Below are 17481 nucleotides of genomic sequence, written 5' to 3'. Positions count from 1 at the left end.
CAGTACATTGCAGGCCAATGCGGAGCTGTCAGGATCAGTGTGTGGCGTTGTTCTCTCACTCTGGCCAGAGTTGGGGGTATCAGAGCCAGGGGTGGGAACACGTACTGAAGGACCGGAGGACAAACGTGCGCTACCTAACGGTGCGTTTCAATCGCGCATTGAAAAGAACAGCTGACATTGAGCATTTTCTTTTGATACGAACAGATCTACCGCGGCTCGGCCGTAACGCACCCACAGATGACTCACAACCATTGGATGTAGAGTCCAGTCTGCATATAGTGGTGCACCTCTGGACAGCAGATCTGCCCCGAGGTTCATCACTCCTGGTACGTGCGTCGCTCTCAATAAGATCAGTTTGCGTGCCAGCATGTGTAACTCGAGAGAACGCAAACCCCCTTGGCGGTTTATATACAATATTGTGGTCGTGTTGTCTGTCCTCGAGAGGACATGATGTCCTCTGAGAAAAGGCAGAAAGCGTTTTAGGGTGAGGAACACCGCTAAAAGCTCCAGATAATTTATGTGTGACCGTTGGAGGTCTTTGCTCCAGAGACCCCTCACAGGTCGACCTTCGTATATACCCCCCCAGCCCGTCAGACATGCGTCTGTGGTGACCACCTTCCGCGATAGGACAGCACCCATAGGCACGCCCCGTACTAGAAAAGTCGGGTGTAGCCAGTGGCGCAGTGCCATTACGCATTTCATAGTGACCATCACTCTCCGCGCGCCATGGCGCGGGGTCCAGTCTGAGGGCAGCTACCCAGCGCTGAAACTCCCTCATGTGTAAGCGTCCCAGTCGTACCACCAGGATGGCTGACGCCATGAGCCCCAGTAAACGCAGACATGATCTGAAGAGAACATATTTGCGTAGCCGGAAATGAGCGAGGCAAGCTCTGAAGGCTTTCACTCTTTCTCCTGACAGACGGGCTGTAAAAGGCACCAAATTCAGGTGTAGGCCCAGGAAGAGTACAGTCTGGGCTGGGGACAACATGCTCTTTTCTGTGTTTATTACGAAACCCAGATCGAGCAGGTGTTTTGTCAGATAAGTTGCCAAGCGAATACCCTGTTGTCTTAACGGGGCTATCGCGGCTTCCGTACACCGTACAAACACTCGCGGGCTGAGAGACAGACCGAAGGGAAGTACTCTGTATTCGTAACAGACACCGTGAAAGGCGAACCTCAGATATTTCCTGTGTGGGTAATATACTGGGATGTGGAAATACCCATCTTTCAGGTCGACTGATGTGAACCAGTCGTTATGGCGCACGAGACGCAACAGAGATGTGTGAGTGAGCATTCTGAATTTGTATCTTTTGAGATATTTGTTCAGAGCTCTCAAATCTAGTATAGGCCGAATTCCGTTCCCTCCCCGTTTGGGAACGAGGAAATACTTGGAATAAAAGCCGCTCTGACTCTGTTCGGCGGGTATTATCGATATTGCCTTCTTTTCTAGTAGCGAGAAAATCTCTTACTCCACAATATGGGCCGACTCTCCCCGGGCTTGTGAATACAGAATGCCCGAGAAGCGAGAGGGGGTGACAGCGAATTGGAGCCTGTAGCCCCGTGTTACTGTCTTGAAAACCCAAGCAGAATCTGTGAGCATCTTCCACTTTTCGCTTCTTAAAGCGAGCGGAGATGTCACATCTCTGTCGTCTGCCCTCTGTGTCTTTATTTGTTGTGTTATGGGGCCCTCTAGTGTCTGAACACGGTGGTACCCCAGGTTGACAACCCCGGCCGACACTTTGCATGCGCGTGGCGGTGGTGCCTTCACAATCCCGTCAAATGTCCGCCTTTTGAGAGAGGCCGAAGCCGCTCTCAAAAGAGGGGTAGACGACAGACTGTTTATTGTTTTTATTGTTTTTCTTCTCATTTTTATTGACTGCGCCCTTGGCTTCAAGCCTGGAAACGACAGTGGAAAATGATTTATTAGGAAACAATAATAATGACATGTGTTTGTGTGACTTAAACAGGCAGCGGAACTTGCTGTCTTTGATGTTAAGTCCATTTCCCTTATGGCGCGAACTTGAGGATGACGTTCTGGCATCACTCGAGGCGGCGGGAAGATGGGGGCATGATGGCACCCCGAAAACCCATGAGCATCTAACACTGGAACGTGTTCTGGAGCTGGGGAACAGGGAACTTCCAGCTCTCTCGTCGAGGAGAGGCTGACTGTTCTTTTTTGATTCGCATCTCAGTTGCATCGAAGCTAGAGCGGAGCCAAATATGCCCTCGGGAACAATAGGCATGTCCAGAACATCCTCTTTTTCCCGGTCTGGAAGGTTCGTCAGGTTAAGCCACCTGGCTCTCTCCTGTAATACCGTAATTCCCAGTGCTTTGCCCGTGGCTTGGACTGCACAGCGCTGCATACGGAGGCAAATGTCCGTGATCGCTGCGATCTCGTCCCATACGGCAGGCTCAGGTTTGCTCGACAAGTCTTCGCAGAGCTCCGCCTGGTAGGTGGTCAGCAGCAAGGAGACGTTGAGTGCACTGGCGGACAAAGCTGTGGCTTTATAGGCCCGTTTGGTCATCGCTGACTGAAAACGGTCTGCCTTTGCCGGTAGCGTGGGGTTCCTGCTCGGTGTCAAAGCCAGCCTTGGTTGGAGGTGGGCTGCCACCAGCGGTTCCATGGGCGGCATGCGGAGTAGGCCGAGCCTTTCCATACCGTCACAGTCCAGGGAGGAGGCACCCTGGATTGGGGCCTTGTTGCTGAAAGGGCGGTCTCTCCACGAGACCGACACCTTGTCCAGCATCTCCGGAAAGACTGGAAGGAGCTGCCTCTTCGTCCTCGCTGCTTGGGGCAATTGCTTCCCCTCGTAGCGAGATCTGGAGGTCTCCTTAGCCACTTCAGGCCACGGGATGTCCAGCCTGGACGCAGCGCGTTGACACACGGCCTGCAAGTCCATACTTAGGCAGGGCGAAGTTGGTGTGCTTTCGCCCGGGAGAGCGGACATCACCCGGCTTTGCAGCCTGAGCCGATGAAACGAAGATGTCATCCTCGTGCTCATCAGAGTCGGACAGGAAGAACTCCGAGGCATCCTCTTCTTCCTCCATATAGTCCAACTCCAGGACATCCTCCGCGGGCGGAACCATGGTGAGGTCCAGTTGGGATCCCCAGCTTGACACAGCGCGGGGCTCCGCTCTTGCGGCACTTGCCGCCACCGGACCCCAGCCTGTCTTGATTGCCAGCCGGCGAATCAGCAGACATGAGGGGGTCCTGTCCCGACAAGCTAGCTTGGCGTGCTAACCGTGGGCGGAGGCTCTTAATGGTGAAGCGGGCACAATGCCCGCACGAGCCGGGGTTATCTCCTGCCTCCTGGGCGTGTTCCAGCCCGAGTCAGGACGAGCAGACCTGGTGTGAGTCTGTGCCTGAGATCTTAAACCCGCAGACGCATAGCCGAGCCTCTGAGTCCCTAGGCTTGTTTGAGACGCGTTGCGGCTCGCCTCGAAAGTAGACGAGAATAGCCGATCGCAGCCGGGGGAGGTCTCAAAAAGCTCGCCTGAAGTCGGACAGCTCCGAGTCGGATTCTTCTTCTTCTTCTTCTACTTCTTCGCCTTCTTCTTCTTCTCTCGGTTTTTTGGCGGATTGCAAACAACTTTAAGGTGCATACCGCCACCTCCGGAGTCGACTTGACTCGGTTTGTTAATTCATAAAGAATGCACAAATGTGTTTAATCGTTCATGTCAGATATGTACTAAATAAATACATTTGTTCCTGCTAAAGATTAGATTCAACTTTATTGTTATTGCACATATTACAGGTACTGAGACAACGAAATGCAGTTTAGCTTCCAACCAGGAGTGCAACAAGCAGTAAAGTGAAAAGTAATGTACACAATCTACAGAATAAAATATAGAATGAATTGAATGATGAATAAATAGTGAGGGGTATGAATATAAACAGCAGCCTGTGAGCAGTATGAACAGTGTGTATGAATATGCTAAGATATATAAAGTATGAAAACGGTAAGCAGTGCAAGTATAGTATAACATATATAGATATTAATTTCATGATGATAAACATTGTGGAACAATGATGAAAAATTTGAATGGAAGTGGCTACGTAAAACTGACACCAAACAACAACAAACTTTTGCCGAGCCAATTGGAGAGTTTCATCAGCAGCACGGGGTAAAAACCACCAATGAGCGCTCAGCTCGAGATACCAGCGAGTCGTTTCCCATCAAGCATTTCGCTTCCGCAGCCCGAGGAGAGGAACTGCGCCGCCTCGCCGCGCCTCGCTCTCAAGGCTGCGGGCGTCTTTGTCCCGCGAGATTTCAACGTCTCATGTGAGCGAGCCTCCAGAGCAAGTCGGACAAAATGACTAACCATCATGCAACGCACGAGCAAGACGTTGATCGAAATTGCGAAGGTCTGCGCAGGTCTCGCTTGTCTCAAACAAGCCTCCTGACTCCTCTGGTGTGAGGGAGAGAAGGGTCCATCTTTGTTCGCCGGGGTGTCGGCGTGGAGTGGACACGCTAGTAACAGGTACGTTACTGAGAAAAAAATCCAACCTTGTCGTTAATCCGAAAGGAAAAAGGGACGGCGTAGATTTTATTCTTTAAAGAATATTAACTGGTGTGTTAATACCTTTTGTTTTGATCTCCGTCTCCTCTGGTGTGAGAGAGAAAAGACAACATCCTCGCTACCGTGGTGTCGGTGTGGAGGGAAGAAAAGCTAGCAACAGGTATGTTACAAGCTTGAAGAAAAAATCAAACCTTACCATAATTTCGAAAGAAAGAAACGGCAAGGCAGATTACAATATTAACTGGTGTGTTAATATTGTTCAGTCTTTTTGCAAAGCAAAAAAGTAACCGGCAAGCGCCCGTCGACCGAATGTTAGCTTTGGGTTCAGTCTGTGGACCGTTAAGCTAGCCCGGCTACTGATAATTCGAGATGTGCTCTGAAGCGAGAAGAGGTGTTTGAATGACGCTGCGTCGTAGCGCAAGCTACTTATAGGGTGGGTGGATGGATTCCCTGACGTAGACGTCAAGATCACCAGCCAATCAGGATTGGCGTAATGAGATTGATGCTTCTGTTTGCATACGCGTTGAGGCGCATCCCATAGTGAGACATCGAACGGAGTGTTATGAATGAGAACTCACCATGTCGTTTTAGGGATATTTTGGACTTCATATTGGCTATTTGGATTTATTCACATTTTTTCCACATACTATGCTGCTTTTTCTTTCGACATGTTTTAATTTTGATTAAATTATTTTAGAACAAATACACTATGTTGTGCTTTTTTTCCCCACAATATTTTTGGCAAAAAGAATAGACTGTGCCTTTTTTTAAATAATAGACTGTGCCTTTTTGGGGACTATACTATTCTATGAATTTCTCGCAATAGTATGTTATGTTCATATATCTTAGACATACTTTGCCATGAATTTTCTTGGGATATTTTTGACATTATATACGTTAGTTTTTTTTTTTTTACAGTCAGTTCGGGGTTTTCGGCATGAAAACCCTGAAGACCTTTATCAGTTTTGCTGCAAGTTGGTGACAGTGAGGAGTTTTGGACAATACCAGAGAGCACGGTCGCTCGCCACCTTCCCGCCACCTTCCCGCCACCATTGATCGCCATTTGAGACTCAGGGATCGGTATAGCTGCAGTTTGGAGTTGAAGATGTAAGGTATCGCTCTGGTGTTATTGCTCATTTGAGTGAAGAAGACAAATAGTTTTGACTTTCAACGCTCCCAGCAGTCCCTCCATTTATGTAGCCCAGTTATTCCCTAGTTTAATCAGGGAAGGGCCCTGAGTTCGTTAACTCAATAAATCTAATTTACAATGAAGAATACATAAGTTAATGTTGTCTTATTTCTCTTAAACAATTTTAATGATCTAATAATTCGAAGATGGACAATATACTTCAGCATGTAACCTAATGGATTTCCTTCATAAAGTGTGACTAAAATGTTATAATTACATTTGTTGAAAACCACATAATTGCACGAGAGAAAATCTTCAAAAACACTGTTTATTACAAATAAACAAAACCCCATTCCATTATAAAAAGCAACATAAGTATAATTTAAGTTTCCCTTTATTCGCAAACCCATATCTTGTAAATATTATACCATTTAAGACTACCTTCTTTGTAGAAGGTATTTTCTCAGTAAATACAACAATACTCAGTGTCATGTTTCAGAGCATAACAGACAGAAATGTAAACATGGATCTGAATAAATAATTAAATTGCGAAAAAGGTAGCCTGTGTTTTTTCTTTTTCTTGCAAAAGCAAAAATACCCAACTGGTAGGCAAAGACAACTGACGCTGCTTACATCCAACAGTCTCAGCCTGGAGTGTTTGAGCCCTGAGGTCGCAGAGCGGCGGCAGCTTTGGGTATCAAGTCGGGCTGCTGCGTAAAGCCAACATTCCCCTCAGACACCTGGGTCTGTTAAAGTTATCTGTGAGAGCCCAGAGGGTTCAACCGTCAGTGGCCAGGATCAGCACAGCGCCGAAGATACCCACATTGTGCCCGATCAGCTTCATCTGGTTCCAGAACTCAACCTTGCGAGAGTTGTGCCAGTAGCCTAGGTTGCCGTCGATGAGCAGGATCACCAGGGGCAACACCACGGCCAGGACCTGAGCCGCCAGGCGGATGTACCAGCCGGAGAGGAAGGCCAGAGCCAGCACCCCGAACAGAACCTCCAGCAGGGTCAGCGTGATCTCCCCCCCCACGATGTGCTCCACATAGGCCATTCTGTCCTCTTTGCTGTTCTGAAGGGAGTACACCTGGGGGGGGGGAAAGGATATTGTGTTACAGGTTTCATCATCATAACACCTGCACTGTTTTACAAGACCTGCACTCTCATCTGCACACTTATGTCAATATATGCATCATGTTCATACAAATGCACAACTTTTTACTGTGATATCTTGTTTAATAGTAACTTACTATCACTTTATTATTAGAATTTCTATTCTATTTGATCTTTATTCTTACCCTGTGTGAATCCTGCTTTTCATTCTGATACTGTTGCTGCTATTAACGCCTGAATTTCCCCAAGGGTATAAATAAAGTTTCATCTTATCTTATTATTTGACTTGTTCAGAAACAAACTGCCAACAACCCTATTGCCATTCATAGAAATGGTGATCATGTGATTGTACATTTATCTCAAATAAGATTATTTCATGTAGTGGTTGCAAGAAAAGCCCAGCAGGACTTTGGTGAGAACAGTGACTCCAAGATAAAGAGGCTTGTAAGGATAACGGCTGCTATAAGTAAATCATTATCAACTAATTTACCAAGCACTTTCTTTATTAATAACTTATTCTGTAAAATTACAAATCCTATGACCAAAAGATGTTCAGTTTACTACATTTAAAAAGTAGAACTAGAGAATGTCTGCTAAAAGTAGTTTTGGTTTTAAACAGAGGTCGCATTAACCAAATATTTTCCGTCTATGCGGAACAGATTTTTTTTTAACAATGACGGAAAAATCTGAAAGCCGTTCGTCAATTTGACGGAATAGAACAAACTCAGAACAGCGCCACAGTTTCCCCGCAGCGAGGCTCCGGTGTTATGCCGTGTTAATGCATGCCCGCCCAAAAGGAAATTATACCTAGCGCAACCTCTGGTTTTAAAGTTCCCCAACATGTTCTAATGCTTGATCTATTTTAGACCAACACTTGCTTTGGGCATAAATATATAATGTGTAAATAAAATTGCACTTGACAATTGGTCAATAAAATGTATTACGTGACTTTTTTTGTTCTGTGTTGTCTCAATGTGTTTTTATATCAGAATTGTTATCTTCATTCAGACAATAATGAAATAAATGAATACAATGAGTGTGGGTCTTACCATGCAGATGAGGTAGACCCCCAGGAAAACTTGTCCAGTAGACTGCAGGGATCTGCTGCGGGCTTTCTGTCTGTACACCTCCCCCGCCCCGCTGGCCAGAACCATGAAGCCTCCGATGATGGCCAGCGCTCTGGAGTACATCCGTACCTGCCGGGAAACAACACTCGGGCTGAAATAACAACATAAACAAGTCTATCCTACAGTGTGAATCTCTGATCAAGTGTGGCCCAGATCCACGTTCCCCTCATGTGTGACACGGATCTATTTTTATTATTTCAAAACTGATCTAAATCTCAAACATATCCAATTACGGAGAGATTTGACATCTTTCTGAGGAGTCAGAGAGGTGAGAGGGAGGGATGGGTGAGATAGAAATATCGAACAAAACAAACAACTTCTACATCAGGACGAAAAGTTGGAATACTTTTGTATTAACATGGAAATAATTTTGTATTTATGTCATATTTTATTTTATTTCCATTTCTGGGTTATTCCATTTAATTTGAATCAGCCCTAAGAGTTATTTGGCTTTCAATGATTTACTGTGAAGAAGGCAATGTCTTGTGATGTCTTTATGTGTATGAGAGGTTCATTCAAAAATGTAATTTATCCCAGGTTTGGACATTTTTGTCACAGCAGCATTGTTGTTCTTAAAAATAGACATTAAGAGTTATTAGGGTTACTGCACATTAGCTTTGTGACTCTAAACCACATAAGCTAACTCACCTTAAGCCAGTCCCCGTAGTGCACTTGTTCTCCAACATACGATGCGTACGTGCTGACGGCCAGTTGTATGGCGGCACCCACTGCAAACCACCTCCTCTTCACCCCGAAGGACATGAAGCTGGCACACAGCACCGCAGCCCCCATGTCCACGTACAGGTAGGGGACAGGGATGTCTGGCTTCCTGGAGAGGACAATGGATGAAAAGAGATGCCATAAAACTTTAAAAGTACAGTAAAAACAAGTCTGAGTATATATATATTTGATCCCTGTTGGCACCGTGCTAGTTGGCAGCCTGTTGCAGGAGTTTATAGATTGTGTTTATAGAATGTGTTTATAGATTTTTCCAAGAATTTCACAATTTTGGGGTCAATTAAGTATCTATCTATCATCATATTAAAAAAAGAAGGCATATTATAGAATCTCTTTCAATATTCTAGTAAAAATGATAATAGTATGTCATGGTAAAGGTATAGTATTCCATAGAGACATCTTAGGATAAGATGTCATTAAAAATGTATCTAAAACATTTAATAATATAGTATGTTTAAAAAAAAGAAAGCCATAGTATAGAATGTTAAAACATGTAATTAAAAATGGTATGTAATTCAACATTTATCAAAGAACGATAGTATAGTAGGTAATTAAACATTTATTAAAACATCATAGTTAGCATCATATGTCATAAAACGTATAGTAATGTTTCAATTAAATGTATAGTATAGTACTACAAAAGTCAAAGTAGTGTATCAACAAAAGTCATGGTATATATATGTACAAACAAAGTAAATAGAATGGAATAAAAAAAAAGGGAATAATACCCCCCAAAGAGAGGCAGACAGGTAAGACAAACGATTTAGGTTGATATAATTACAGGACAATTTAGAGGGGTGTGGTTGTCCAAGTCAAACCAACCCACCACAGACTGAAACAATACACGCCCAGTGTATTTAGGATTAAAACCACCATTACTCCAAGGATAAATTACAGCCTTTTATCCTTCCGACTGTAAATTACAGACAAGGCTAAATATAACTTGTCTTTTTAATTTAAACAACTCCATATGGCTGAAACTTACGTCTGAGGTTTTTGCTAAAATAGACCCCAGCTAAATAGGCTAACATGAAGCCAGCTGGAACTTTGAACATAACATATATTAAAGTTAGACTGGCACGCATATTGTACAGTAATAATATCTGTCAAACTATATAATGCTTCTAGAAAAATCTTGATAATCAAGGCTGATAAACGCAGCGTTAGACTGGCGTTAGCTAGCTTGTTAGCTCGTTTCTAGCGCTATATTCTCCAAATTTGTTTACCTTTTTGAGTCCGCTCGTTCAGCAAACAACATCAACATGGTGAAGCAGTTCCAAAACCCGAACCGGGTCAAAATAAAGGCTCCCAACTGGCTTAGAAACCTTAAAGTCTGCTTCCTACTGGGAGCTGCCATTGTTGATGCAATCTATCCGCCAACGACACACTGCGACTATTCAAAGGACTTCCGGCCCAAAAAACACACACGTGTCGAAATAAAAGTACGCGTCCTGTACATTCAATACAGAATATAGAACGTGGAGTTATTTCCAACACGGATGATCTTATTTTGAAAATACTTTAAGTCCTACCGCAATGTTGCCCTCCTATTGGCTGATAGAACAAAGTGGGCGGGACAGACTTGCTCATTGAAGCAGGATAAACCATGGGATAAACAGAAATAGATTCGATACCGCCATCCAGGAGAAAGTAGATCATCACTGAGATCTAAAGGTCATTGGAGGAAAACTGGCCTACCTCTTAACCTTGTTATTTCAACCATGTATTCTGCTGAAATGCCCATTGCGAATGTTCATTTAAAAGTATTTTTCTCAATAGGAATGCCAGAGTTAACCTAGAAGAGCTTTTCTATCGGTAGCATCTGTAGTCGATATACAGATGTTACAACCCGATCCTAAAGACAAAGACAAATTCAACATCAACAAATATAATAATACTATTTAAAAGCATGCAAATCAAAAAAGTAAAACAAGGCAAATATTCATGTTAGAAAAAACATTTAAAAAGACCCCATTATACTACATCATCAAATAAATGCATTGCAATGGGTAATATTAATGTTAATGGTATTTGCACGAAATAACACAGTATGGTCTCTAAACACTGCAAATAACTTTGCAATATTTATAATGGCAGATATGGAAACATCTTCATGTTACTTCCTTTGTCCTTTTTTTTTACAATGACATAAAACAGAGGTACATTTTTTTAATTAACATTTAGATGCTGGAACCAGAGAACGATAAGGCATTTTTGCTTGAGGAAAATTACTTGAACAATTAACCAGCTATCAAAATGATTGTTGATACATTTTCTGTCTATGGATTGATTGATAACTAGGTTAGCAACTATACTAACATCTCTCAAAAGACAACCCCACACTTAACAGGGTCAATGAGAAATCATGATTCCAGTCAGTTTGACAATAACAGTGACCCAAAGGATGAAACTAAAATAGGACAGCCAAATGGGGAGGGCAGTTTCTCATCAGGTGACCAGTGACCAACCAGGCCTTCAAAGTGAACACACTGCTGTTGATCCCTGTGACGTGTCTCAGGTTAATCTTTAGTAGATGAGACTAACCTACATCCTGAAAATGGCTTAGTGTGAGTCCTGCTGAAGGTTTAGTTAAGGATCAGTAGCCTGTCGTGTCTCAGATAAAATGTCAGTTGTAGGTGAGTAGGACAAAATAGTGGGAAGAGCTTTACAGGGCAAGAATATTTTCATAAAACCTTTTCCTTTAGCTTAGGAAAATGTAATATCCGCAATAAATGTTGATGCCATCAGCCCTTTTTACAGGTCAACAAGTCTTTGTTTCTGCTAACATTGGGTAAAAGGTGGGGTTCCGTGCGTTAACATACAGAAAGACAACTAATCACACTCCCGTTTACATCTATAAGATTTTAAAGAACCAAAAAGACCAGTAGGTTTGAACTAACAAACTGCCCACAAACTATCACAAGAAACTGAAAAAAGCCTTAGCCCAGCATGGATTACTGAATGGGCCTACTGGGCATACTAAAGTTAAAATGACCACAGATGAGAGACACAAACATACTACAGAGAGACCAAAAGAACTACAAAGAGATGCCAAACAGCTGCTAACCATCACAAAAACTACACTACTACAAACAGAGGCTAAACAACTATAAAGACCGTATAATCCACCAATGGAGCTCCTTGCTAAAAACATAGATGTAAAGTACATATCTAATTTACTACAATTCATTGTGTCTATGGAGTTGTTGTTTTGTTTTTTTAACGCCCTGGTTTTGAACAGGACCAACTTAGTGTTTGTAAAGACACCTTGAGCAAAAATCTATTTATGCACAATATTCACCTGAACTGTTGAAACAGCATCCATAATACTCATCTGGCTGCTACTTAGAAATGATTTATCTATTTACCTAATATATCATATTCCAATAACTTGCTTATAGACTCTTATTGCACTATTTCACTTTTTTACACTATTTTATTTTTGTATTCACTATTTACTTGCACTATATTTTTTCTGTTTATCTGTGTTTTGTGTTGCACTGTTGGAGAAGCCTGTGACCTAAGATTTTCATCGGCATAACTACGCTGCACCTATGTTCTTATGACTAAATAAAGAACCATGAACCTTGAATAACATCTTTGTCAGTTTTGCACTGGAAGTTGCTGAAGTAGAATGACGTGGCAAGTCTAAGAGGAGCTGATTGGATAGACTGCCAGATTATAATTAAATAAGTGGTGAGGACTTGGCCTCCTTCCACTTGGCACACAGCACTATGCTAATGATGTATGAACACACGATGATGCAAACACTAACCTCTGTTATGGCTATGTTAAATGAAGGTATGGAATGGTACTAAATACATCCACTCTAATAAATAACTTCATTTCATGTCGGAGGTAATTCCTGTGTATTGTTTAATATTTACATGCTAAACTTCATGCTCTAACTTCACTACTACTAAAAGGGAAACTTTCAGATTAGAGTTTAACATCCCCTCCCTGTCCAAAGAAAACCAACTTCATCCAATTTTTGATTTGTATTTTGTTCTTACTTCTTAAGGTAATAACTATTTAAAAACCAGCTTGAATGAGCTGGGAACGCAATGTTCAAGATAAAAAAGGCAGTTTATGAAAAGTTTACTTTAAAGAGATAAATGCTTCTCACAGGACAGCTACGAAACAAACGTACTATGATCTTATAGAAAAGGATGCTTTGCTATACCCAAAACAGTATAAGAGTTCAAATGAGTTGTGCACATCAGTACAATATTCATTCACATTAATGCAGCAGTCATATCCAAAAGTAGTATAATTTGCAGTAAATACTGTTCTACAAAGTTTTGCTAAAGTAAGTGTTGAATGCAGGACTTGTAATTGTATGGTCCTTTTCACAATGTTTTAGCAATTTGACATAAGGAAAGGATTTGAATACTTCCTCCACCACTGGTTTAATGTATAGGTGAGGTATTGACATGAAAATGAAAAGAGATATGAAAAGTAATGTGAAGCCAGTGTCTTATAGGCTTAAAGTGTACAGACTTTGGTATGTTTTCAACAGCTACAGACAAATATGATGTGATGTTTACTGTTCACTTTCTCCACCTCATCTGCAGATCTAGAAGAATCTCTTACCTTCCTCCTTCCTGTTCAGAGGTTACGGCTCCTGATTGTTTAATCTCATCACGGGGGATTGGTGCCATCAGGTCCAATCCGCTGCCGACCTCAACCCAAAGCCAGCAGCAGGGATCAGCTGGGATGAAGAGCAGTGGGACAGCACAGACCATTCAGTGTGAAGAAGCAACCGGACTACAGCAAGGCAAACAGTCAATGAGCTCTTAGGAGCCAAAACATTTCTCGTTACTTTGGGGATCCCACCATTCAACAGGTAAAGATTGCTGATTGTAATGTTGTTGGTTTTCCATCATGAAAGCAGATTTGTAGGTATTTTTTCTGACACTTTTAAAGGTTTTGTCTTGATTTCCTCTTACAGTCAGGATGGCTCGGGATATGTCGGATAAGGAAATCTTAAAAATGGAGCTGGAGCAGTTGAAGAAGGAAGTTAGCACAACTAGGACACCAGTAAGTAAACGACCTCTTTAAAAATAATGTCTTGTCATCAATTGTGAGCAATCTTTTCAGTATTATTTCAATTTTAAGCCTCTTTGAATTGAAGCATTGTGCAAGGGATGAAAACAGTTTCAATGATTTGTAGCATGCAAGTTTAATGTTCCATCTTTACGTCTGAAAAGGTGATATTTGCTTTTTCAACCTTAAATGTGTTTACCATCTTTCCTCCCAACAGCTGCTTGCAAACTGTGCGGAGACTGTTACATTCGTTGAGGAACTCCTGCCTAATGATCCGCTGATAAAGGGCGTTCCAGATGACAAGAACCCCTACAAGGGAGAAAAGGGAGGCTGTATAATAACATAGCACATGGACATGCAAGGAAACGTCAAACAGTTTTTTTATGAGAACCGTTTACATTGCTGTAATATCCCTGTAGAAATGTAAAAGAAAACTAAGATCTGTAATGGTATTGCTACCAGGAGAGAGACCCTTTTCCATCACCGGATTACTGTATGTACTGTTGATAGGAAAATATTTCTTTGTCAATTTGTAATTAAATGCAAATAGCTGTGCAAAGCTTTGACCTGACTTGACTGCTCTTATTGTCGTTGAATATAAGCAAAGCTCACTTTTATTATACTACTACTGCACTTTCATTTACTTTTATTACACTCGATGATATTGTTATATTGGTTGGTGTGTGAATGTGCAGAAGTCAACATGACACTCAGCTGTGTAACCGTGAAAAGCAGGGCAAAGTCACAGGAGCTGCGCACTTACTGCTTAGTCATTCTTAATAGGATTTCTCGTTCACACTGAAAAAGAGCTGCTTCCGGTATCAAAGTCTTTAAGCTTGTTCCAGCGGCTTCATCCCTGCTCCCATTTGGAGCCCTGCATCCAATTAGTGTCATGTTCAATCTGCTCACCAACAAATACACTTAACGTCTTGGGTATGATTTCATTTGTAGGTGAAGGCTTTATTCCTAACACTATAATACATTTAAAAACACAATTCACACTGCTGCATTAACACTTTTTTAAATCAAATGATAGATAGAATCGGAGGGATGAAACCCTCTTTAACGGTCACACATGCAGAGCACCTAGCACACAGTGAAATAAATATGGTTATTAGGTATCAAAAAAATTATTTTAAGATAAGTTTATTGCCGTTCCATTTTCAGACACCAACATATCCTCCTAGGACCCGAGGAAGAAAAGTGTCTTCCTATTTGCTTTTTTTTGTGATTTACTACCTATTTAGGGTTAAAAAAAACATTTTTTAATTTAATTTTATTTAAAAATGTTACAGTATGTCCACTGTAGAGGACGTCGGGACCATATTAGTTTGAAAAGACAGCCAAAATGAACAGATAGACTATGTAACGTATTATGGTTATAGAGTGATATTAATACAATAATACATTCACCTTTATTTAAAACATGAATAAGTAATTGTTCTGAACATTGCTGTTTATATGGTCACTAAAAAACTAGTTTTATGGATGTGGTCTCCATTTGACCATGCTCATAGAAACAAAGCTGGCATTCCTGAGGCAATTCTCATTTTTCATGGCTCCACTTAAAATAAAAACAACAATGAGACATACGTGCTACTCTTGGCCCACAGGGGGCCATGTCTTTCCAGCTCGTCCCTATCTCTCTCTCTGTCTGTATCTGTGCGCTCATGGAGCCTCCTGCATCTTTCCCCCCCTTCTTCTTGACCCTCTTCTATCCCAGGTGTGAAATCATCATCTCTATCATCATCTGAGAGCTCAAAATCTTAATCTCCCTGAAATATCTGGTACAGAAAATGTCTGCTTCAGTTCCGTCTCTTGCAACAATATTGAGTCATAAAGTCCATGAAGATGGTCCTGACGTCCACTAGAATGGACATTTATAAAAGGGCTGTTATTTGAAAACTTGAATTATTGAATTGCTTTCAGAACAAATTATATAGTTCATCACATGTTAATAAACAAGAACATATATGATTTTCATGGTAAAAATTACGATTATTCAACAATATTTGACCTCTCCTCCTGCTTCGATAACATTTTGTTTTTGGTATGCCAGCCATTTTGGATGAAAAGAAAGAGGAACTTCCCAGCATGCAATTTAACCAATGACATATCACTGGAAAGACCAGGATGTCCTCTGTACAGTACATCAGGGATTGATAGAGTAGCTCAAAAGAGTCAAAGGAGATGCATGTTAAATGTTCAATGGGCTGGGTCCCAGGAGGATATATATGTTTTATGTATTTGGTGTACTTTAATGTTAAACAGAAATATTAAGCTCAATTGTTGAGTATCTATAAGTATAGATAGTGAGTATACAAGTATTACCGTAATCAAAAACCCTTAGGGTTGCGTGTCTGTGAGATATCAGTATGTTGTCATCTGTGTAGGTTATCTCATTTCAAATATGTAATCACATTTTAAATATGAATACAAATATAATTAATTATTAAAATATATTTGAATCCCTTTTCATGTATTTTAGATACTAGAGACAGACATTTGAGCTAAAGAGCGGTAACATGGTTCATTTGTAAACATATTTTCAAAAGGAAAGCTGTTTTAAAAGGTTACCCATTTTATCATTAAGTAATATATACTTTTTGTAAAAAAAATGATAAGCAAGTGTTATTCTGTTGATTTTCACATTGCAATTTCTCAATGGTCTGCTCAAGGACACTAGCACTGTAATTATGGGACACCAAATGATACAACTCAGTGATTTTAATCTGCACTGTTGTAAATACATACATTTCGACACCGCATGTGTAAAGTCTAGGATGACTTGTCCATGGAGTGGTTTTTATCTTAATTGTCTTATCAGATAAGAGCAATTATGGACATATTTAATCTTCGCAAATGTCCTCTAATCTCTGTGGAATAACCATACTGGGTGAAAGAAAAACATGTTGTAACCTTACGATCAGAAGTGTCATAACTTTGTGAATTCAAGACATCTGAATGGACTATTTGTTTACTTGAACACAATTGACCTCGTGTGACACTGACAAGAACAATGCATCTATTCATTTTTTGTTGAGAGTGACCTACCATGGAGAAGAACAATGTCTGAATCGATCCCAAGAAAAATAATTAATGGAGGAACGAAAAACTCAAACTTCTTTTGGAAGTGTCCTTTTGTCAGGGACCAAGCAGTGAGCGACAAGGAAAAAGTGTTTCAAATCGAAATAACTAAGCCTATAAACAGGTCATTTGAATATAACTCTATCAATATACCAGAAGTCAAATTGATGTTAACTAAACTAAACACACCGACCTGTCGCAATCCAACAAGTGGGAACATATATAGTGGCTTGTCCAAACCGAATAGCAAACAAGGGGTAACTACGATGAATAGGCCATGAAAAGAAAACTGACAAAGCCCAAATCCCACTGTTGACTTGGAAGCACATGGTTTGGCCCAATTAACTATTTCCAGGATTTAGGAGTCTTCAGCCCTCGGCCACGCCCTTTGGGCCACCAGGAAGAAACCCCCCCCAACAACCACAGTAACTCAAAGACAAAGAAAATGTATAATACAAACAAATACCTCTGTTAACCGATCCAAAATGTGTTCACCTAAACTAAACACTGTCAGGCCACAATGAAAGCAAATAACCAGTTCACCATTGAAGCCAACTGTCTGTTGTTAATTGTTTGGGTAATTGACTGCACCTGAAATGCAGGTGTTACCATGTGTGGCTGTGGCCATCACATCATAGTTTGCCTCTTTTGTTTTGGTCTCCAAAGAAGCACTTTTCTGGCACACCATTATTTTTTATTTGTGCAGTCATGACAAAAATG

The 17481-nt window shown here is 41.3% G+C and overlaps 2 protein-coding genes across 3 annotated transcripts; one reads left to right on the top strand and one right to left on the bottom strand.

Moving 5' to 3' along the window:
* Window positions 1–5964: 5964 nt before the first annotated feature.
* Window positions 5965–13972, bottom strand: tmem101 (transmembrane protein 101). Of its 2 annotated transcripts, XM_079660605.1 has the most exons (5): window positions 13874–13972; window positions 13222–13339; window positions 8539–8719; window positions 7813–7959; window positions 5965–6737 (listed from the first exon to the last, which is right to left on the bottom strand). In XM_079660605.1, exons 2-5 carry the CDS (start codon window positions 13287–13289, stop codon window positions 6429–6431), a joined length of 705 nt encoding a protein of 234 aa, XP_079516731.1. In that variant the 5' UTR covers window positions 13290–13339; window positions 13874–13972; the 3' UTR covers window positions 5965–6428. The 2 variants fall into 2 exon arrangements, with proteins under 2 accessions (XP_079516731.1, XP_079516730.1); XM_079660604.1 differs by lacking the exons at window positions 13222–13339; window positions 13874–13972 and adding an exon at window positions 9855–10055.
* gngt2b (guanine nucleotide binding protein (G protein), gamma transducing activity polypeptide 2b) lies at window positions 13348–16169 on the top strand. The gene is made up of 2 exons (XM_079660606.1): window positions 13348–13668; window positions 13892–16169. The coding sequence occupies exons 1-2, from the start codon at window positions 13585–13587 to the stop codon at window positions 14018–14020; spliced, it is 213 nt and encodes a 70-aa protein (XP_079516732.1). The 5' UTR covers window positions 13348–13584; the 3' UTR covers window positions 14021–16169.
* Window positions 16170–17481: the final 1312 nt, after the last annotated feature.

This window comes from Notothenia rossii (genome assembly GCF_949606895.1).
Source record: "Notothenia rossii genome assembly, chromosome: 11".
Lineage (NCBI taxonomy): Eukaryota > Metazoa > Chordata > Actinopteri > Perciformes > Nototheniidae > Notothenia > Notothenia rossii.
Note: the sequence above shows the minus strand (reverse complement) of the source record. Positions and strands in the feature narration are given on the sequence as shown.